Below are 24,783 nucleotides of genomic sequence, written 5' to 3'. Positions count from 1 at the left end.
GTTGTGATTTGTGTGGGCATTATCTTGACAGTATATTGAGAATATCTGAAAGGTGACAAAAATGAAAGACAGCTGCAACTAAAGGTGTTTGCAGAGTTCAGTGTTGTATTTCTGGGAACAGTTAATGCGCATAAACAGTTTAGCAACTTGATTTTGCTCATGAAACTGATTTGTAAAAAACACATATATGCTAAACAAAGCAAATCATGTTGTAATAAAAAAAAAGCTCCAATCACCTTCTACTGTATTGCTGTGGTATCTCTGTGTTTGGCACCTTAAAATAACAAAGAAGTAGCTACAAGTGAATCCTTCCTTCAAAACAAGGTGCTTTTCTTTAACCTTATATGAGGACAGAAAAGCAGCAAGAAAACATTCACTACCTTCTGGGAATTTTTGTTGGTTGCTTGTTTTGAAACTTGGGTTGCATTTTTGTTAAGGCACAGCTATCATTATAGCAGCTTTTATAATGCAGCCAATAACAAAACAAACAGTGATGCAGAGTTAACATTACATCATTGTTCACAAAGTTATCATAATATAGGGCCATATTGCAGCTCATTAAAATGTACTCCTAGGGCTTAGTTCCTGTACCCTGTTTAGGTTTAGAATTATTTATTGTTTTGCAAGTTACCGCTGTGCTACAATAGTTTCATTGTAATTGTACATAATGGCTTATTTCAGTATGTGTATTTCTGACAGTGAAAAAAAAAAAAAAAAACAATATGAAGATGGTTTAGTGCAGTAAATAAGCACACACACACATACAACTGAGGCATGCAATGAATTCCCAATTCATAAATGGATAGGGAAGGTAGCTGTCATTCTTCTTGAGTAATAAGGCTGCTCCGGGGAGAGAGAAGTAACAGAAGGAGTGTTGGGAATTGAATTCAACATAAAAATGCTAAGGTACTGGTGCAGGTAAAACCCCATATAATTAGGGGAAAAGCAGTCAAGTCTAAATCTGTAACAGTAAACATACAATCACATTATTAAATTCAATATTACAAGAATTGCCATTGGCTTACTACAAGTTGACAACAGCATGCTGTAGGAGCAATTAATTTAAGTAAAATGTAATTTAAAAAATAAATACAATAAAATCAGTGTAGTTCCTACTGTACTGGATACCATACCCAAAGGACAATTCATATACACAGATCATTATAAAAAAAAATACACAGAAAAAAATATGGCGGGGTCTTCTTTCTTTTTTCCAAAAGCCTTTCATCCATCTATCTGTGGTTTTAGACAATCCTTTCAGGACATCATAGTTGACAACTCAGTGACACCTTGGTGGTATAGCAGGGGACTGTTTCTGAAGTAAAATGAACATACAGCATTGTTAGCCTTTTATAGAAAATCTTCTATGTCTTATATTTGAAGCAGAGACTGTGCTTGTTAAATTGTACCACAAGGCTGTGATGCGAACAAACTGACTCAATAATAAACTTGGGGCCTCTGATTCACTTTTTTTATTAAAGGTGCTGTTTACTGAATGTTTAGAACCCTGTGCCAGGTTAAATATAGATAGACACCTTCCCCATGGATAAGATACAGATGCCCCATTTTAAAAGCCGCAGTATTAGGAAATATAATGATGAGAGTGTAAACACTAACCCAAATTATTTTGTCATTTGTATGTGTTAGACTTTTATCTGTATATATTGACTGTAGCAGTTAGGTACTAAATTGGACCAACCCACCAAAAAGTTAAGGAGACCTCCACCTATAACCCTGATTCCTTCAAAGACCTTCCAGCATCTTGTCCCCATTCCCAGGTATAGGTCCAGTTCATAACACTGTGCCTTGCAATCCACTGACTGAGCATGTAAAGGTTATATTACAGTTGTACATGACTATGTCAGACTGCCAGAAATGCATTTCTTTCTTGGTGGGACCAGATACCAACAATACAACAATATTTGTTGACACAGAAAGGTCAGGCACTGGTTTGAAGGGCAACAATGTTGAATCTGATGCCTTATAGGATGAATGTATCCTATATTGGATCTCAAAGTATTTCAGAGAAATGTCTACATTTCCAGAAAGCTTTGCTGATTTAAGCATTCTGATGGGAGGTAGAGGTTATGGAGACCAGCTGTGGCAAGCTATTACTAACCCTGAACTAAGACAGTCTGCAGTCAGATACAGAGGGGGCCACAGAGAGCATTTTCTGAAATAAACATCCAGTCTTATACTGTGTTACCCATTGTTCATGTAGGTTTCCTTTTAAAACATTGTATAATAAAATACTTTTTAAAATAACAGTTAATACTTTATAACTACTTAAACAAAATACAATTAAATTCCTTCCCTTATTTTACTTTTATGTATTGTCTTTTTTTTTTTTTATGGATCCATATTACTAATGTGGTTCAAACCATATTAGTAATGTGTTTTTTCTACTTAACCTTATCAAATAATGCAAGTTATTTTCATATCAATTGAACAATACAATACAGAAAAATAGCAGCAGAAAATGTCAGACTTTAGGTGTGGACTCCAAAATGTCTGAAATTGAGCCCTTTAATGTATTTGAGTGTACACAGTCTAGTGTTAGTCCAGGTTGATGTAGGTGAACACCATCCACCTAGGCAACCTTGGCCCTTCCAGTCCAGGTATTTATTCCTACTATATTCCAGAATTAAACTCAACCTAAAATGTTAATAAATAGGTTAAACCTTTTGAACTTGTAGTGAAATAGCCCTTCAAGACCAAAGCTGCATGTAGTCTTGGCATATCAATGGAAAATCAGTATAATCTTCATGGAGGAAATACTTTTTTGTAACAGTGTCCCCTTGATGTATTGCCTGGAAATGCACTTAAAAAGGCAACTGGTTCCCTACAATCACTCAGCAAGGGCCTCTGCAAGGGGTTCAACTGCTACTTCAATGTGATTCCATTTTTTGCTTAGATAAGGGTTAGAAGAGCACAATTATATTGGAATGTGTATTTGTCTCTTGTGATGTGAATGTGGCTGTGTTCATGCACAACCATTGCTCCTTGCTGAAAACATTTGTTATTGAGGGATAGGAAAAAGACATGACAGTTTGACAAGGGTATGCCTCAAAGTGAAGAGTGTGAGAGATTGATGCTTAAAGACTTAGCACCATGTGGCTCCCCCAGAGAAATCCCTGGGTAAATAAACCTGTTTTTTTACCACCCAGTGTTTCAATGGCATTTTCCTACAAGTTCACTCCACTAACCCCAAAATCTGTGAATGCTGTACTAAAGGTAAAATAAATCATGCTCTCACCTGTGTATCATGCATGTTATTTGGTTTTGAAGTATTGATTTGTTCCAGCTTTTCATTACATCCTTGAAACTTATTTTTAAAAAGTTTGAGCTCAGCATGTTTCATAGCAGTATTCTCTCAACTAAATACCATTAAAACATGATTTTATTAAGTTCCCCCATAAGGCTTTTTGCATTATCAATGTGAGACTAAAAGAAAGAGGGTGAGACTAATTTGGTTATTGGTCTCACCTTCAACACCTGTGCAAGCTTTCCTGTAATGGAAAAAAAAAAAAAAAAAAAAACATCTGACTTATTGCATCATGTTAGCAGCGGCAATTAATTCAGCTAGCCTATCACATGTGTAAAATGCAAGACTGATAATCAAATTAGTCTCAGTCTCTTATCTCTAGTCTTACATTGATGACGCAAAAAGTCCTTATGAGAAACGATGCAGAAGTATGATTTAATGATCTTTAATAAAGAACATACTGCCAAGAACCATGCTAAGCTCAAAATTAGTATCAAGGCTCTAATGAAAAACATAAGGAATAAAAGAACAAATGATAAGACATCAGCATTAAATTACATTATCCAGTACTATAACACTTAAAAACAACAATAATGTGCACTGCATAAGTTTTAGGACATTCGGTATTTTGGCAAAAATATTGCAATAGAAGTTGATAGTCTTATAGTTGTGTGTACGATTTTGGAATAGCATAAGAATCCACAGAATTACACAAATGTACCTCTGTCCCTCAGTGACTCAACATATGCTTGAATAAACTCCTTTTCAAGTTCCTTCTCACTGTCGTGATCCTTCATTGACTCTGTTTGTTCCTTCTCATCCTCAAGATGGTTATCAAATAATTTTATAAATCTGCAAGAGGAAATACTTTTAGAGAGGAGTCCTAAATACAGTAGTTACTTTCTAATAAAGTATGAAGAAACTACAGAGGCTGTACCCCATGCTGTTGTTACTGATGTGTATTACTATTACTTAAACTATTGAAAATTAAGATACAATTTCCATCAGATTTAAGGTACTAATATGAATCTGTACTACAAGAACTACACCCCAATTTTGTTTGTCTGAACATCAAAAAAAGACTAAATATTACAAAAATGCTGAATATGAGCATCTATGTTTCTATATGTTGCTAGACACTGTAAAATTGTCCTGGTATGGTTTTAATTCTAAGTTCTAAACTGGGTAGAAGAAACCATTTACTTTATTTAAGACCTTTCAATTCCAATACGCAGAGAGCACTGTCAAACATAACTGGAGAACTAAGATGAAACCTGATGTACTGAAAAACAGACTTAATAGAGACTGACAAACTTGAATGACTACCAGACAGGTGGTACTTCAAAGACTTGTTTCCGACTCTCTAACCTCCTGTCGTTCCGAGATGAGAGAGTGTGGAATTAGACACCACCTACTGTGACAGTTGTGGGGCTGTAATAAACTGTGCTAAGGCAAGCAGTACTCATTGTATAGCTGAAAATGCTCATAACACTGATTAAAGATTGTATGGGGGATGTAATTTCCCATGAACAGTCTTTCTATTTTTAACCATACAGTATTTTCAAAAAAGCCTGACCTCTCTGAGGATAATTGATTAACAGTAATCCTTTGGTAAAACAATGACCTTTCTGGTAGAATACTGGTCAACAGTTGAGCGTATAAACAAGCAGGGTAACTGACCTGTCATTAGGAGGTCTGGTATTTAATGATTGAAAACATTATAAGAAGCTTTTTTGGTTTAACTTAAATATGCACAATGGGGTAAATTAATGTAAAATAAACAGTAGCAGATCTTAATACAGAAAGTTAATACAGGGATATTTGTGTTCCATACCTTGAATTAAGTCTCATGTATATATGTCTGTAAAATAATGTAAAAGTTCAGGTAGGATCCATCCTCTTTTAACACCAATAGATCTCAGTGCTAATTAAACTGATTTCTATTTTTAAAAAGCTGTTATTTTCTGTTTTTCTTCATTATTTAAGTAGTCCAAAATGACATAAACCGTACAGTATTTGTTTTCCTTCAGCAGTGTATTTGTAGTTGGTTGTCTTGGAAACTTTTAGAGGTGGGTAGCAAAACATGTATTTAACAACATTTATATCTTTGATTAGCCAATTCAAATCACAATGTTATTTCCAAAAGGAAGATAAGCCACTAAACCAGAAGCCAATACACTATTTAGAGGAATGTATTTATAGTAAATTAAATATTTTACAGTTTAAATGATGATAGGTATATATGATTTATTGGTCATAAAGTACCACATCCCTAGAATACATAGCTTTAACAACTGTCAGTTAACCTTGGTGTAAAGAAAATATTATAGCCTTTTATTGTATGACCTTAATAGCAGTGTATCTCAATTACTCGGCCCTAAAGCAAGTGTAATCAAAATTAGACAGATGTAAAAATGTTGGTGTGACATACAGACAGAAATACCTCAACATATCCCCACAGTAATTAATTCCGCAGGGCTTGAGATGTTTGGTTAGATGTTCCTATAAGATTATGGTTGAGTGCCTTGATAGTGTTCTAGTGACCTTTAGAATCTGAGGCACAATACGGTCAATTAAAATATGACAGTGCTTGAATAGGTCTTTCTTGTATTGCTAGAATAGGCTGATTCTGCTTTAATAGAATTGTAGGTCACAGCATATTACTTTAATATGGTCAAAGTGTCTAAGAAAAAAGTATTCTGCTGGTAATATTGCCAACATTTGCTGCAATTTGGTCATTTTAATTTGAATTAAAACTGGTCAAACCAGCAGCATCAAAATTCGTGCCAGCAGAACGTAAATCATGAATGCCTTAAATATTCCAATTGTTATTAGACATAAATGTCTTTCTGTACTGTGTATAAAAAAAGTGAAAAAATACTCTTACTTAATACTGGGACTGCTACAGATGGCTGTTGGCATTTTAACCATGCGTTCACCGCTTATTACAATCATACTGAGCTTTGTTAGGTTACACAGAGCTTGAGGAAGATACGTCATTGGGTTCTTCTGCAGGAACAAGGATTCTACTTCTTCCAACCTAGAGAGATATTAGTACAGAAGAGTGAGTTTAAATGCAGAGTATTTAAAAAAGCCTCTGCTAGTTCTGTAAACGAAAAAGCCATTTGAAAAAGAAAAGAAAAAAAGAAAAAAACATTTTACGTTTTATCAGATCTCTAGTTTTCTTGTTTAATGATGTCCTGAAATATCGACTTAATTTAAAAATAGCTCATTTTGGCTTCATTACATAAATAATGTACACATATTTATAAATATGTATAAATGAAAAAAATCATGCTGTGATTGAACTACCATATACTACAATCCCAGCAACATACTATTCATCAGTTTAGAAAAGAAAAATCTTGAAATATTACGCTTCTCAGAAGTACAAGCGAGTTTTTTCGTCAGAAGTAGTACATTTCAAAACACCGGCCCATTTTCCACAAAGAAGTTTTCAGCAGAAAGGATGGAAGGACAGAGTCATAGTTTCAGTTACCTGTCAATATCCTGAGGCAGTTCTTTCAGGTCATTGTTGCTGACATCCAGCCACTGCAGGCTTGACATGCGGAGAACACAGATGGGTATACTACTGAATTTGTTTGCCGATATGTCCAGGTATAGGAGCTGTTTCAGATTACTAAGCTGAAATGTCACCACAAATCAGTGTTACAGATATTGTTAATAAATGTGTACTGCTTACAAATATACATTCATGAACATACAAAACTTTAACAAACACTGTGACTTCTATGAGTCCCTCTACATGTTAATAAGGCCCCTTATGTACTACTGTATATTTTGATGCATATCAGATCACAATTTGTTTTGCTATCTCTGTCCCCATACCCTTGGTCATTAATCAGTTTTGGTCGGCTTGCTGGCTACCACTCAATATGTAACCTTTTGTCCTCTCAAAGTCATATCATGTCTTCACGGTTTTATGTTATTAACACTCCCATAGTACACCTGTGCTTGCCATGACTTTATTTGTTTTTGAACACAGAAGTTAAACATTACAGAAACATCAGTAATGTTGTGTTTCTCTTTTCCTGGGCAATTAATGTGTCACAATAAATTAAACATAATGTTGTTCTCTTAAAGGGATACTTTATACCCATTGAATGTGCATAATACTTCTATTTTAAACAGTTTATTATCCTAGGAGATTTGTTCTTATTCATCATGTCAACTTAAAAATGTTGTTTACTTAGAGAAAGCCCCAAAAGTAAAATATGCTTTTATTAAAAATGTCACATATCCATGTGTGCAGAAACATGCTACATACTTTATTAAAGGTAAAATAAATAGAGTGTACAAAAATAAATCATACTCTCACTTGTGTATCATCCATGTTATTTGGTTTCGAATAATTGATTTGTTTCTTTTCATTGCATCCTTGAAACTTATTTTTAAAATGTTTGAGCTCAGCATGCTTCATAGCAGTTTTCTCCCATCTAAATACCATTAAAGCATGATTCTATTAAGTTCCACCACAAGGACTTTTGGCATCATCAATGTCAGATTAAAACAAAGAGGGTGAGACTAATTTGGTTATTAGTCTCACCTTCAACACCTGTGCAAGCTTTCCTGTAATGAGGGAAAAACCATCTGACTTTACATCTCGTTAGCAGCAGCAATGAACTCAAATGAGTCCGTCTCTTACCTTTAGTTATAAATTACCATTAACGAGCACATATAATGATAATAAACAGATAAAAACATCATTTTACTTAAATTCAGAGGATATAAAGTACAGTATTCCTGATATTTTTACTTTTTTATTTTTAATTTTATGTTATGTCACAGTTTAATAGATTGATATTTTCACTGAAAGTTTATTTCTTCAGTTGAGTGGAAGGACACTGGTACAGTATGGGTGTATATTTCAGCCATCTTTTTTTTTTTTTTTTATGTTTACATAAAACATTTACTGATAAGCTGTGTTTGCTTTGGTATGTATTAAAAAACCATTTCCCAGGAAAAGCTTATTGATAATATCTGGAATATATTTACTGGTTTGTATTTAAAAATATAAATAGCTATTTGCTCCATTATTAGTCATAAATGTATTGAATATTGAATATCTGAAAAGTCACTGTTTATTTTGACTAGTTCTGTCTGCTATTCAGATTTATTCCCATTTTAACTTGTTGTGTGTGTGTGTGTGTGTGTGTATGTGTGTTTGTGTGTGTGTGTGTGTGTGTGTGTGTGTGTGTGTGTGTGTGTGTGTGTGTGTTTGTGTGCGTGTGTGTGTTTTATTAGACAATGAGCAACCAGGGAATAAGCTGTGTTGAATCCCCTGAATAAAAATATTAGCACGGTGAATTCAAAGACTGATATGCCATAGAGTAACAGATTTGTACTGCAACTGTTTACTGCCCCCTGTTGTACTATTTTAGTAATAAGAAAATATTCTAGAAGGGAACAAAAACAAAGAGTTATGAGTGACTACCAGTGTACCATAGTTCATGTTCTAGTGTTACACTGCGTCTCATTCCGACATTTAACCAATTTAATTATACTCCAAGGTGAACTGACTGCATCTGTTGATGTTTTACCTAAATTTGCATGTAAAAATGTTCACCATTTTGAGTATAAATTTGACCATTTAAACCTGATTTTGTGAGGGGTATTTCAGGTAGTGCTGAACAACAACAGAAAACAAGTCTGCTTACTGTAATACCACTTTAAATCCTTTACTAAAAAATAAATGTCTGCTTAGTCTAATCTCATTTCAAAATGTTAACTTACAATTTTACATTTTTCCTGGGGGGGACGGGGGGGACGGGGGGGTTCTTTGTATCCATGTTCACCAAAGCTAGAGTGGCCCATGCCACACATTGTAGGTGTGGACAAATCAGAGCCTGAAGCTAGCTTTGCCCAGGTTGGTTGACAGGCACAGACTTATGGAGATGCAAGAAAGGACACCAAAGTAATGGAGGACAGGCGTGTTAGCTCTGCACATTGTACAGATAAAAATGCAGCTAGCAGTTAACCTCTGTATTCTGCATTGTGTTTGAGGAAAAAAGCCATATAAAAGGTCTCCCTTATTTACAAAAGTTAGCTCTGTGCTGCATTCAGTTGCTCAAGATTCTCACAAATACATGTAAAAACCACTGTAGTCTTGTAACTCCTGTTTAATGGGGCATTGCATTGCTACATACTCATTCAGAGCTGTCCAGGAATATTAAAAGCTAGCTATTGTGTTCAGTTTATTGTGCTCAGCACTTCTTATACAAGGCTAGTGTGGAGCAGACATGTTCAGGTCCATTCAGAAACAGTAATCAGTAGTACACATTGGAGATGTAGTATACAGCCCTGCTCTACATAATTACCCAAGGTAAATGCAGTACTTAATAACTGAGTAATAACTGACTGTATGCACACACTTCCCTTCCCCCAGACTGTGCAATGTATCAGGAGAGGTGGGGGGTTCTGAGAAAAACAAAAAGAATTGTCAACAATGTCAACAATACAATGAAGAGTTTTGTGTCTTTAAGAGAAACACTGGCATGTTCTGAAAATAATGATTCTGCCAAGCTTACAAGAATCCTTTGTGAAGTCCCTTGTGTACAACATGTGAAAAGTACAGGATTGAACAGTCAAAGTACAGACGTGGCAATAGCCTGAACTGGTCAAAACCATGAATTTCCTTCCCTTTGTGTCTCAACCACATTCTGTGCTGTTATGCTCTGAAGGTTTAAAACTCTTCGTTATAGTTTAATGATACATCTGTGATTCATGAACAATTATCACAAATAATCAACCTTGTAGCACAACTCACTGTCGCTCTCAGTGTTGGAAAACAACTTGGAAATATAACACTGAAAGGCACCAATGTCGGTTACCTCAAATGGTAGTTCCCAGAGGTCCAGGTTTTCAGTTAATTCCAGCTTTTCCAGGTTTTCACAGTCTCCAAGTTCAGGTGGGATACTAGAGAGCTTATTATAGCTTAGGTTCAGTTCCTTAAGGTTCCTCAGTTTACCTGTAGTATTTAAAAGACAGTAATCATCATCAAAAAAGTATTATGGAGAAAAGTGTATTGCATATTAAACCAGTAGTTTTGTGTATATCCCTCTAAGGAAAAATATGTTTGTACGAGGAAATTGCTTGTGCAGCTTAGTACTTAGTATGAAGTTGGTCCTGGCTTTGCTGAAGGGTCACTGAGGGTCTGCGCTGCATCACATCTTGCTCTAGATTTGGCCAGTTTTGGCCAGTTCCCACAGATCAGCAGGAAGTGGTTTGCTTTTGATCCTAAGGTGGTCCCATGTATATAGGGGTGGTACATGTCCAGGACCTGTGCATTTTGTGATCATCATCATTTATAACTATTACTCCATCCTGCAGCAGCAGATGTCATCCATGTAGGCATACCATGTACTGTAGGGTGGTATCTTGAATGCAGACATATATATCTCTTTCCAACTTTCAAATGGCCCTGTTGAAAAGTGGACTGCTCTGACTGCCTTCTACAGATCCTGGGCATAATCAATCTACTCCAAGATGTGGATATTATACCCCGAAGAATGTATCCAAATTCTCAGATTAATTATTTTACAAAACAAACTTGTGGCATGAATACATGCTCAGGTGAATATAAAAGCTATAGAATAAAACGAATTGAAGAAAATCATCCAGCTGTGTGCGTGCTTAGGATGCGTGCCGACTCTTAACAAGCAAGTTTCCAGGACACGTTTATCAGGCTTCTGCTACACACACTGATTGTCCCTTGCTTGAGCCAGCACTCAGTATGGGGCCTCAGTCTATTCCTTTATTTGCTGCCAATTTTAGCAGCTGCCACTGAGGTTGTTGTTTTTCTTAACTGACTAAAAAAATAAATTGGCAAGGTGGCATTGACTGCTAAATCTCTGTCAAATTCAAGTAACATGATGTATTACAAAAAAACTACTGCACTGTCAAGTAATACAAGTATAACTACAAGAGATTTTTTGTTTGTTTGTTTGTTTGTTTGTGATTAATCTGTTTTTGTCTGGTGCCTTTATGGAATTCCCAAAAGGAAAGGCAATGATTTGCCCTTTTTTAATTGGGTTTGGAACACCCCGATCTTATCCATTCCCCTTCTTTAAAATGAAATATAACAAATCCTCAGAAAAAATAAAAGCCACAGCTTTTCTTATAAAAAGTAAATAGTTTCAAATCACAATATAATGCCTCTGTTGTTTATTTTGATTTTTTTTACCTTTTCCTTACAGCCTAGACTTTCATTTCCTCATTCCTAAATATCACGTGGCTTTTCTGTTGTTTCCATCTACTCTGTACAAACTTTATAACAAGCTGAAAGGCAATAGAATAACTTACTCTATTTTAAGAATGTGAAAAATCAAGGCTGAACTGAGCCCTAAAACTCAGAAGCATTGCAAACGTCACAGTTGTGGTTCAAACCTTGAAGATATTAACTATTAAGCTTTAAAAATGCAGTGCATCATTGGTGTCATGCCTTATAATGATTTATAAAACATGTTGAATATGTTTCAGCCATTTAATCGATAGTGCAAATTGCACAACTATGTATTTTGGGATTTCCATGAGAATCAATAAGTATTTCTTCATTTTTATTTTTTCCATTGAACTGCTTTGTTCAAGTTATGTTGAAAAAGAATGTTCCTTTTCATTAAGTGGTCCTGCTTTTTCTTTTCTTTGAGCTACTTTCACCTAAAGTCTGATGAGCACAGATGCCAGTACTTGTACTGACAAACGAGCTGTGACATATACCAGATTGCTGCAACCATTTCTTTTCTCCAGAAAAGCAAGATGGACAAGCAAATATTGATGGAGGAAAGGGACTGCTGTCCTAAATAATAAATTCTGAGATAAAGAGTGTAGTTTATTAGCCATACTTCCAATTAATGGATTGCTTCCCCCCCCCCCAAGTCATAAACCAAGTAACAAATATACAATATGTTTAATATTATCCCAAGGGACTTATTTGACCTGAAAAAAGAAACAAGGACCATTCTATTACCATTCTGTTTATCTTGAGATGACAAGATAATTTATCTCAGTATCCCAATATTACCATTCCGTTTATTTCAAGACCACAAGATAATTTATCTCCGTATCTCAATATTAGCATTTCGTTTATTTCAAGATCACAAGATAATTTATCCCAGGATCCATCAGTTTCTCTAAATGGATAGATACCTAAATGTAGAAGATCAAGTAATAATGGGTTTACCTATTTCTGCCAGGAGCTCCTTGATACCATTTCTGGATAGTTGCAGTACTCTCAGATCCTGAAACAGTTCAATATACTTAGGAAGTTCCTGTATGCTGGTTCTGCTTATGTGCCATTCTCTGAGGTAAGTCATTTCTTTGATTGAATCAGGGAGTTCCTAAAATTGAAAAGTAATCTTATTCTGGAAAAAAAAATCTTTCAAATAATATGCATTTGTCTTATTTGCTATATTCCGGTTTGCTTTGAGACAGAAGCTTTTCTATTTTTTTAAACAAACCAAAAAACCATGTAGACTGAGTAGATTACACTAGACAAACAAAAAAATATGTTGTAGCGATCTCAGTTAACACAGACAGAGGCAATCCACACACAGGCGGAGGGCGGGCGCGAACGCGGGACCTCTCGCACTGAAGCATAGCGCCAATACTGCTGTAGAAAAGAACTGGCTCCCTTGCAAGGGAGAACATTTATACCGACACCCAAAAGTTATTTATTAAAAACAACTACAGGTTTCTGTGGGATTGCATTTCCAATGTAGGCCTGTAGGCCTGAGGATGACTAAAAGCTTGCCCTTACCAGTTTGCTTTGCAGATGGTGTAAGCTTCAAATCTACAATACTGAAAAAATACTAACAATTAATTACCTTCCATTGTTCTCCATTTAGCTCAAAAATAAATGTTTTTTCATCAATATTTATCTCAATTCCTGAATACAGTGAGGTGCGCCCTTCTGACAGCAAATTCTTTTCACTGCTGTGGTAAAGTTTGAAATCTGTTGCCACGTTCTCCAAGTTCAGCTGATTTGATTTTTCACGGAGTCTCTTCCTGTGTTCTAGCCTTTGACTCCATTCTTGATTCAACCTGGAAACAGACAACATTTCTTCAGTTGAAGGTACTGTATGTACATTTACCAGAATTTACATTCATGCAGATGAAATGTAACATATATTTTCACTCCCCCCCCACCACCAGATTTCTGCCAGGAAAAAAAAAGTGCTGAAAAGATGCTTTTTTTGGTGGCCTCAATACGCTTCAATCAGTACCACTTTCAATTAGTATACACATGCCCCACCAGTTTTTCAAGCCATGAGTCACCAATGCTCTTGACACATGGAAATATGGTGCTTTATTGCATTTAAAATATGAATTTTTGTATGTATGGTTTTACATATAATTACATATAAATATGTTTGCTATATAGTTATATCTAATGGAAAGATTCCATGCATTCTAAATACAGTTGAGCTTGAGGAATATAATCCCTGTGTCAAGGAAATTCATGGTTACATTAATTTTAATATAAGCATTTCACAGATATTTAATTCGGACTCTTGTCTGTGTGACATGCTGTGGTGATTGGGTTGTTAACAGCAGAACATTCTTAACCAGATTAGACCAAGGCATAGGCTACAAACTGTGTTAATTCTTTGATGCTCGCCTTCCAAAATGCTATCTGATTGTCTGGTTAAGGTGTCTGATCTAAAACTTACCAAGCCAAGCTATAGTGACTATGCAGTTGTACCATTATTGTGTTAAAAGTTAGTTTAAATGCTTTAACAATCATTTTTAATTACATAACTTGTAGACACAAGTTTAATAGTTATTTTAAGTAAGATTCCCAATAAACCGAAAAATAAGGATTTTCGTAGCTCTCTGGATTCATTCTTGCTCGCTGGATTTGCTTTTTCTTCAAACCATCTCATCGCTCACAACTCATCAAACTCTGAAGTTCTTCAACGAAGATTCAATTATGTAATCTTCAAAGCTGTCCCGGAGAAGATGGGCTCCCTTCAGAACAACAAAAACTTTTGCCTACAGACTTTACAGAGATAATGCACTGCATTGCTACACAACTAACTTCCACAGAGAGGATGACCATGTTACGAAGACTTTGTTTTAAACATTGCACCAACAGAATAAGTATCAAACTTATATTGTGTGTTTACAAGTACCTGAACTGAAGCCATGCTATTGAAATTGTCACAATACATAATGTGCGTCTGACTGACTATTCAACTAGATGCTGAACATTGTAAATGTGTACTTAGCTAATTGGAAGCTAGTGCATGTACATGTAATGTGTGACTGAACCAAACAATGCATGATGAACTATTAAAGACTACTTCACTAATGCAAAACTCTATGACCAGAGAGCACATCAAGGATTCATTATGAACATTTAACAATGCTGTGGCAGAGCAAAGCTCTGCCCTTTTTATATTGTCAGGGATGGGGTTAATTTCCCCTACCTGCCTGGGTTTATTATGTTCAGGTGGCTGGGGTTGATTAGTTGATTAGGTTAATTAACGATCAATCAGCGCCCAGCCACCTGACATAAAAGGAGGCCTCTGCTTCTCATTTGGAAGGAGGGAGCTGAGGAAGTAGGTTGGTGTTTGTGGGTTTTGTGATTTGTGAATTCAGTGACGGCATTGCCCAGCCTGGAAACCTTAATTTTGTAAGTTTTGTTTTGTTGTCTTTCTTTTTGTGTTTAAAGATTTTTATTTTGCCCTTGTGCACTTTATTTTTGTGTTCATTTATAATAAAATTAGGATTTTTTTAAACTGCAGTCTGTCTCTGGGCCTCTATCCACTCACCAGCCTGCCACAAATGTATTATTTTTCCTTGAATGTTTTGTTACTTCTTTATACATATGTTTTTAACTATGAAGCCTAACCTTTATTCTTCTTCCTTTGAGAATATGAATAAATATAATAATAATTTGGATTATTAGGTTTTTTTGTCTTATAACAAATACACATCTATGATTGATTTGAAATACTTAAACATGCATAGTATTAATTGTTAATCTCTCTTCATCATGAATCTAGGGATAATTAAGCCAGACTTGCTAGTTCTTATTGAGATTGTGTTTATTATGGTTAATAATTACATTATGAGCTATAATGGGTATTTTCTTTAATGGTAATTGGTGAGGACACAGTTGTGACATAAATCCTAGATATACAAAGTAAATATGCATAACACCTGGTATATGCCCTTAAAAGCCTTGTAACTGCATCACAAAAACAAATCTAACAAGATCACTCCATCGGCTACTAACAAAATGTTGTTTAAAGTAAACTAGATATGAAGGAACCTAACAGGATCAACCAATGATCATTGGGATGCAGTTTTGCAATATGAAGAACTTGTGAAAGGTGGAAGAAAGGACAGAATGTTCCATCACACCCTTAGGTTGTCAGAGTCAGATGACCAGGGACAGAGGAAGGGTAGAAGGAGAAGTGTTATGTTTGCTTAACCATAAAATGCTTGCTTAATCTTAACTGGTTTCTGAAATGAACATAATAAACGCAATGGAGGGGGTTAGGGTTAGGTGTGCCAAATCCTGATAGGAGCAAGGGATTTTATGTAGAAACTATCTAACCCATGTGCATGCTTTACCCCGGTAGAATACATTGGTTACTGATAAAGTGACAGTTATTCTTAGGAGCGCTCTGTTGTTTGACCACTGCAATAAACCTTTGATGCAACAATCGGTGTGATTGATTGTCTCTGTACATATTTTGCGACCCTAAAGATGTCAATTGAGCAATGGCTAAATCAAAACATTCCGTAAAATACGATAGAGAAGTACTGTCGGACAAACTGAACCCGTTTCTTCATCAAGCTCTTCCGAAGGTCACACTGCCTCTGCTGTTCAAGTAGTAGGCAACTTTCTGGGAAGCATTTTTAATAACTGGAAATATTCAAATCAGTTACCAAGGAAAAGTGCACTATTTGTTTTACAGATCTTTGTTCTCAGTTTATTTTCACAGAAGCATTTTTAATAACTGCAATAATAATAATAATAATAAATCTTTTTCACAATCTTTTGTTCTCTGTTTCCAAAAAAAAGTATACAGTTTTAAAAACACTGTTTTGTACACATTTTATAATGAAGATTGTTGTTATGGAGGACTATATTTATAGAACGTTCATTTTAGAGTGTTTATGTGGAAGGATACATGGGGGGGGAAAAAAAGGAAAACCAAAAAATTCAGTTAAAATCGATAAAAAAAAAAAAAAAAAATATATAGATAATTGTGATGTAACATTGAAGTATATAAGGAATAAGACCCTCCACATTGGGCATTACTAACCATTATTTGACCATTTGGCTATAACTTCATCTCTGGCCCTATTACTCAAACGGTTGAATAATGCCTGCTAATGTCCTCTGTGTCGGGTCTTATTGCTTATTTATTAAAGAGATAAAATATTGTATAAATATTTGTATAATTTTGAAAGGTGCATTAGTTAAATATGTTACTTTTGTTGGTACCCTATGCAGAACTCCACCACTATCGCATCAGTATGAATACATAAAGTTTTGAAGTTCTCTACACCTTAAAGAATAAGTAGCGGAGGTTTAGAGAAATATAGCGTTATATGCCCCTACATGTTGCTACAACTGTTTAAATAACATACATGTAATTTCTATTTTCATTGTTAGCATCCTGACAACTTTTTACACTTGTATAACTTTAAAGCCTGTTTCAAAGCTCTTTTCAAAATGGCCGCATGTAGGGGCGTGTAACCCTATATTTTTTTCGTAACCCTGCTACTTACTCTTTAGAGTGTGTGTTAACCCAAGACAGAAATTATGCTTAAAAAACAAAACAACAACAACAAAATCGTGCATACCCAAAGTGGTTTTGTAAGTTGGTGATAAAATCTTTTCAAGATCTTTTCAAATCTTTCATCTTTTTAATGGTAGAGTAATTATATTAATTCCTTGTTTTCTTGATTTTTTTTTATTGACCATTGTTAAACTGGGTAATTTGTTTTACATGAAGTGACAGCGTGTAAAAAGTTAAACTGCATTCCCAAACACATCTTCTTTGATATACGGCTGAATCCATTCTGTCCTCGTAAGAGCTGGATTTGCTGTTTTAGATCTATAATAAAATGTGCATTTATCGGTTTCAAACTATACCGTTCAGTTGGCACCAGTGTGCGTAAATGGTGCTTGGATAATAGAATGTATATGTAAGCAATAAGACCCAACACGCAGAGCATTACCATGAATTATTACATCCAATGTTATAGCACAATTAATTCACTTTATTTTATTTTAACTGCATTTCGCTACAAATAAAACCGGTGGAGTAATATTGTTTTATTATAGGTATCTCTGGCCCCGTTACCCAAATGGTCCATAATACCTGGTAATGCCCTCTGTGTCGGGTCATATAGCTTACTTATGCTTCAATGGAAAGATTCTCTGCGCTCTGATTGGCTGAGCTGGAGAGATATCTGCCCTTAGACTACTTGTAACTGCATCACAAACTGTGTTGGGTCTTATTGCTTACATATTCCACGCAAGGCACCATCTGCAAGCGGTCTTTACAGACAGGTGGTCTTTATACTGTGGCTCCCTGTGGAATCTGTATAATTATCACATACTGCACTGATTCATGTTGACATTTTTAACACTTGCTAAATACTCAATGAGCCAATAACAGCAACAGCTGACGCTAGGCCGAGTGCAAGGTGGTGTAATGTGGGTAAATAGAGAGTTATGTCACTGTGAGAGCATTGCAGTTTTTCATCTGCACTGTGGGGACACTCCTAACTCAAATAAGTAAAGCAAGGACATCCCCGCAGAAACTATACTGACTTTAGGGCCCATAACCTGCGAGGTTGGTTTCATTGTATAATTATTCCTGTATTTTTTTTTGTAATTTGCATGATCAGGCAATGGAATCTCCTTAACCTGGTGGGTTGATGTGTGTGTGTGTTATTATAAACACTAAGTAGAAGGGATTTTATTAGTTAGCGAGATTTATTGTGCCTGTAGTGGGGCAGGGCAGAAAAGCCCTGTACATAATAAAAGGGGGTGCCCTTCTGATTTTAAATGTATTGTGTTTCTTATTATTTTAAAGGGAATGTATTTTGTTTATTTTAGCATGGGAGAAATGTATTGTATGATTTAAATGTAGTTTTTTGTTTGATTTAAAATATGATTTTTTGTTATTGTCTGGCAGCATGGTTAGGGAAGCCCCATCCCACAAAGCTCGTGTGGAATGTGACCATTTCCAAAATGGATAAGTTTAGTGTTAATTTGGAGATGGTCACAAGTATAAAACAGAGATGCCAAGGTTTGGCTTTCCTTAAAAGTGAGATTTACAGCCCCAAAGAGTGAGATTCAAGGTCAGAAAGTGAGACTTTCCAGGTGTGCTGTTCGGTCAATGCTTAAGACAGGGACTCTCATCTTTGGTCCTTGGCAACATCTAATAGTCCCAGTTTTTAATCCAACCAGCACTTAATAGTTTGTTTTAAAATGTACATTGCTTAATATTACATATGAAACACTTAAATGTCCCAATTCATACGAGAATCTAGGGTAATGAGAAATTCTATATGCAATGCAAACCAGTGGATTTTAATATAAACAATTATTTGCTGGTTGGAACAACAACCTGGATGATTGGAGATCCCTGAAGACCAGAGTTAATAACCTATATAAACCTAACACAAAATAAAGCTGTTTTATCAATACAACAATATGTTTATTTTGCATACTACCTTGTCATAGTGACCATTGTTTTGAAAAAAACGTGGTTTGTATATTAATGTTCATATTACCCGCAAACTTTCAATTAAGTGCTGCTCTTTTTTGGGCACTCATACACTTTTTGACAGTCCATTGTTCACACATACTAAACAAAAACCTGCATAGCCTCCTCTCTCCTCTTGTGCACATATAGAATGCCTGTAGTCTCCATGGTTACCACAGTACACAAGCTTGGAAAGTGGCTTTCCATGCTCTAAGTCCCGTGCCCGAAGCACCAAATGTAGCCTACTGTTGCCTCTTGCAGCCCCTGAGAAAACAAATATTTAAAATCTTTATATATATATACTCAAATGGGCTACGGGTATCTTATACAGGCAAACTGGATTTGACATTGACCCATGTTAAAAACATTAACATTTTATTCAACTTTGTTGTTAATCCCGGATTTAACTGCAATTAATTGACACTACTGAAAATGTGTCAGATAATCCTATGAATTTTTTGAGCATGAGCTAGCATGCTAATGCATGAGTCTCACACCCAATGCATAAGACTTGACATATCTGATAAAAAAAACCTGCGGCTTTTCTGGTTCAGGGTGGGTGTTCAGAGGAAAGAACGAGAGCGAGCAGAGAAAAGCAAAAGCAAAAAATGAAACCGCAAGTAAAAAGTAAGCAATTGCTACTCGTGCTGGGCAGACCAGCTCGGTACTTGTTTATGCGGTGTCAGTGTTCGTGATTTTTGTTTTTGTTTAAACTTTTATTTTGCTCTGTGAGCATAGTTTTTATTTAAGTATTTATTTTATTTTTGTTTGAATAAAAATGGCGCCGCATTGTCACCCGAGTACCTGCCTGTGTGTTCTCTGTCAGCTTCCGTGTCTGGTCTGGGGACGTCATCATTCACTTGGCTACCTTATCACAATGCCATATAAATCATATACAATCTATAACAACCACTCAATGGTCTTTATATTGACGGTCTTTTTACCCTGCAATTATCACAAGTGTCCTGAGCCAAATAGATATTTTCTTACTCCATACTGACTACTCCAGTAAGCTAACTGACGGTAACAGTGGACTAAGTGTAGGTTTAAATTCTACTACATTTTCTGGATTATTATTTCCACAGTAAAGCCTATACATTATAAATGTATTATTATTATTAGTAGTAGTAGTAGTCGTTGTAGTACTAATATTATTACTATTATTATTGAAAGTTTCCCTTTTATATCAATTTAAATATCTTGGGAGTCATTAAACATAAGGAAATACCTGTGTTCAAGTGATTGTTTTTAATACAGGTTTGCCTGTGCTATTTGGTGGGGAATGAGACCTAAGCAAAAATATCCCATTTAACTGAAAAGCAAAGAGGCTGATAGTGACACTCAGACATTTTTCATGAATATGATGGTGGATTGCTTGCTATCAAACAAAGGCATATAAAACAGAAGGCAAGGCAGTGGATCACATAAATGGCCCTGGCACATGCATAGCTGCAACCGAAAAGCAAAAGACACAATCTATGACTTTATATTATTGATTACCTAACCCAGGCTTAGGGAAGGTTGTTAAGGAGGACTATACTGGTGTGTTTAACTGCAACACCATTACAATTACACAGTGCCTTTCAGAGTCAAGACCATCCCAAAGGGCTTAACAATAAACATTGGAGACTGGTTAAAACAACCACATCCAAAACAACAGGAAGATTGCAGCGAGGGATGTCAGCTGCAATTCTAAGTTCTTATTCTTGATAGCGGAACTTTTTTTTCTTAAAGATCTAAACAGTGAGATGTAACATGTATAAGCTTGATTTTTTGTATGGACCCTCTGGACCACATGGTTTCAGGTTTACAGTACATTGCAAAACAGCAGTATTGGAATAGGCATTACAAAGTTCACGGTTGTGGTCAGGGGGTCAGTGTTCCAGAATTTGGCAAAAATCAATCTCCGGTTCAACCACAGTTCATGAGGTTTTCAAGCAACACAAACAGACAGGATATGTTTCTGATAGCAAGTAGAAGCAATAAATGCAGCAGATGCATATCAAATTGCTTGCTATCAATTTGACTTGCTTTTTAAAAAAAAGTCTGCTTGTTTGAAACTCAGAATCTGTGATGCTGTTGTTGTCTTTCAGACTCTGCTCCTGCCTGGTTTGATAAACTGTTATGACAGCAAAGGCTTTGCTTTGTACTCTGTCTCAGAGTAGCCTTTTTTAAGATAATATCGGTTCCACGAGGGCTAAGTCTGTTAGCAAAGATTTTTAACTTGTGAATAACGCATGGTTAACACAGATTAAAGGTTTCATAATTTTAATTTTGTAAATCAGTTGGTTGAAAAGTCTTGTCTGTTGACAAAACAAAGTCAAACCACACTGCATTGGAATTGGTTCCTCCCTCCAGCAATTCTGACCACACTCTTCTTTAGATTATGCTTAGGATGTGCTGTAAATCTGAATGGCCCAACAGAAACAAACTCGCCTTTACTTTTCTCTATAACGGAGCACTCGTGCCCAGAAGAAATTGCATGTGAGTTTTATTCAATAGTATACAAAGAAAGCATGTGTCAAGTGACTTCAAAAAACCACCCAATGTCACTTAAATATGAATAACGTACTTTTCAATTCAGTATGTTTAGTTCTCTATCTGTTTACCAAAAGACTGTAAGAATGTATGTTATACAACACTGATTTAAATAATTGATGTGAAACGTTTTATGAATATCATAAATTGATGTAGTTTTGAACATGCTGGGCACTACGTTAAAGCAAGTCCAAAGTCCAGTTTTGAGTGAGGAATATATTAGAAGATACTACTGATTTAACTGCTTCTTCCTGCAACTGTTTTTTTCTTGCTAACATTATACCATTAATGTTATTACTTGCTCCAAAATAGGGGTGAATGCTCTTAAGATCAGGTTGAAATCTTACTTTGCTAATGCACTTTTTTCCTGACGTTCCCGTTCCTTCCTTTGACGTTTTTTGTGTTTCCTTATTCGTCCCTCCCAGATGCCCTTTACGATTGACAGGTCATACACCACTATTGCTGGGCCCATACTTACATTCAACACAAGCTTATCTGTAAAACAGTTACAATGCAAAGAAAAAAAACAACAAAATGATTCCAAGCTTGCGTTTTAATGACCTACTCAGAAGCTTTGGACAAGATCTTCTAAACAGTTAGATTTATTTTCTTTTGTTTCAAAGGTGTTTTACACAACCTTCAACATTTGAGACAATAAAATAGAGGTAATTATTATAAAATAAATAAAGAACATACAGTATGTCACATAACACAAAATTATCCATACCATATCAGTACCTACTAGTTTTCACTTTCAAGTAGCACCAATCACTGTCAACATTCATTGCAGCTGTCAGTTATTTTGTGACATGATAATGTTAAGATAAAATACAAGATTTATTATCACCTAAAATGTCTGTTATACTGTTCCATATACTCCATCTTTATGCACCATAACTCATGCCACATAATATGTCCCAAATAACTGATTCCAATAATAATAACAGTATAACATTAACCATATTAGCCAGACCCCCACCCTAACCAAATACACATCGTTGAGAGTGTACTGCTTCTTTTAAACTGCATTCTTGCAAAGCCACAATAAAGATTAAACAAAAGGAAACCGTTAAACAGTGCTACTTACCAACTGTTTATAATGCGAGGCTACACATACGTTTGACAGAAAGTTGTTTACAGCAGTACATATCATGTTTAACCTGGTGAGTCAGGGTCGTTCACATTCCCAATGTGACTAGCCTCTCAAGTGATATAATGTTCTATTCTTGGAAACTGATAATATGATTCCTGTCATAGTAGTCGCCAGTTGAACAGGGTTGGTATTTAAACCATGTGAGTGAACACAGTGTAGCCTCTATAGGCAGTAAAAACATCCTGCCTGTGTGTGGTAAAATAACCAATCAATCAGTCAATAGATAATTAGTCATCCATACTGTGTAACCTGCTATCTACTGTAACACATAAAGAAAAAACATTGACCATGATTTTGATGGCATGTCTGTCGTCTTTTTTTTTCTTTTTTTTTTTAATTTGCAGATTTGAGGGTTTTACTGATTTGATTCTGATTTCTGAACTGCTGCCTGGGTTCTGTCTAGAAATAAATATTACTAGCATTTCATGCCAGTAAATCTTACTGGCATTTCACTCCTTGTCTTTTTTGAATTTCACTTGATTCCTTTCAAATTTCAGATTGTTTTTAAAATTCTGTTGTTGGTATATAAGGCTGCGCATGACCTTGCTCTTTCTTACACTCTATTCCTTAAGACATTTAGAAGAAAACAAGAAAATAGTCTCTAAAATGAATCGTGAAAAAAGCAATGTTAATGGTTTTCTTTTACTTGATTAAGTTAAGCCATTTTACATATACAAGTTAAAACATTAGGTTATTTACTGTAACCATGGTTCCCTTTCCATTCGAAGACAACCACCAACACATTACTTATAGGATATGCCTCCTATTGGCAGGTATTCACTGAGCTCTTTATATCAGAGCTGCTGATAGGCCCCTTCCTAGGGTGAAATCTTCGGTCCCGTCTACATAGGGATTAAACAGTCAGCCCACGGAAGCCATGTTCCCTTTTTGCATCCAACCCATGAGGGTGACCGATGCGACCTTTCTGGTTGGTGGTCGTCTTCTCTTTCATGGAACCAGGATTATGTTAAGTAACCTAACATTCCCTTTCAATTCGAAGAACACTACCAAAACAGTACTTATGGGAAAGTATACCAGAGCCATCGTGACTGAAAAGGAACAGCATAATATGAAGGACACATCAGAACCGCAGAACCCAAGGTTAGCGATGCAAGCGTGCAACCTCAAGGACCCTCATGCCTAATGAAGGCAAGGAAGGATCTATCACGTTAAGGCAATAGAATCTGGAGAAAGTATGCGTCGTAGCCCAGCTAGCCTTGTACCGCATGCACCGAGGTACCAAAGCACCAAGGGCACCGCGTGCACCATGCTATGTATGCACCTGGGTACTAAGTACCATGTGCACCAAGAGCACCGTGCTCACCAAGCATTGTGCACTGTGCACTTATTACCTTATGATGCTTAGTGCACCCAGCACTCTATGGTTATCGTGTCACCGAGTACTGTTTGCACCAAGTACCGTGTGCACCAATGACCATGTGCACCGAGCGCCATGTGTGACACTGCAGTCGGTGGAATCACTCAACATCGGGGATACAGCAAAGCTTAGCCCTGATGGAGGAACTGTGTTCTCCCCAAGAGTGTAGGCTAGAAAAGACAAACACACACACTCCTTTAAATCAATCAAACTGTCTTGAGAAGCAAAAAGAGAACATGGTTTCCATGGGCTGACTGTTTAATCCCTCATATCGAGGACATCACCCCAGGAAGGGGCCTATCAGCAGCTTTGATAAGAGCTCAGTGAATACCTGCCATTAGGAGGCATATCCCATAAGTAATGTTTTGCTGGTTGTCTTTTAATTGAAAGGGAACACAGGTTTATTGTTTACACTGGGCTACTGTACATTATTGCTGATAAAGTTTGTCAATTGAATGACTATTCTGATATTTCTACTATTTCTACCCATACTGCTTGGTATTGTTTAGCATTTTGTAGTAGCTTTCCTCCCTTTCAGTCATGCTAAAGCAACACAGATGATTTAACATTTAAAGACAGACGTCCCTTGTCCCGCAAGCATTGGGTTTAATGTACTGGCATCAAATGATATTTAAAATCAACAACATTAGTAATTGCTGGGAACAGTATGACTTTCAGTTTGCATGACCTC

At 36.0% G+C, this 24,783-nt stretch overlaps 1 protein-coding gene across 2 annotated transcripts; it reads right to left on the bottom strand.

Moving 5' to 3' along the window:
* Positions 1-91: 91 nt before the first annotated feature.
* LOC121301979 (leucine-rich repeat-containing protein 2-like) lies at positions 92-22,748 on the bottom strand. 2 transcript variants are annotated; one of them, XM_041231733.1, is made up of 9 exons: positions 22,649-22,748; positions 21,909-22,056; positions 13,108-13,324; positions 12,465-12,621; positions 10,117-10,253; positions 6,765-6,910; positions 6,153-6,305; positions 3,987-4,117; positions 92-1,315 (listed from the first exon to the last, which is right to left on the bottom strand). In XM_041231733.1, the coding sequence occupies exons 2-9, from the start codon at positions 22,031-22,033 to the stop codon at positions 1,266-1,268; spliced, it is 1,116 nt and encodes a 371-aa protein (XP_041087667.1). In that variant the 5' UTR covers positions 22,034-22,056; positions 22,649-22,748; the 3' UTR covers positions 92-1,265. The 2 variants fall into 2 exon arrangements, with proteins under 2 accessions (XP_041087667.1, XP_041087676.1); XM_041231742.1 differs by lacking the exon at positions 3,987-4,117.
* Between the last annotated feature and the right edge of the window lie 2,035 nt (positions 22,749-24,783).

Source organism: Polyodon spathula, chromosome 2 (assembly GCF_017654505.1).
Source record: "Polyodon spathula isolate WHYD16114869_AA chromosome 2, ASM1765450v1, whole genome shotgun sequence".
NCBI lineage: Eukaryota > Metazoa > Chordata > Actinopteri > Acipenseriformes > Polyodontidae > Polyodon > Polyodon spathula.
Note: the sequence above shows the minus strand (reverse complement) of the source record. Positions and strands in the feature narration are given on the sequence as shown.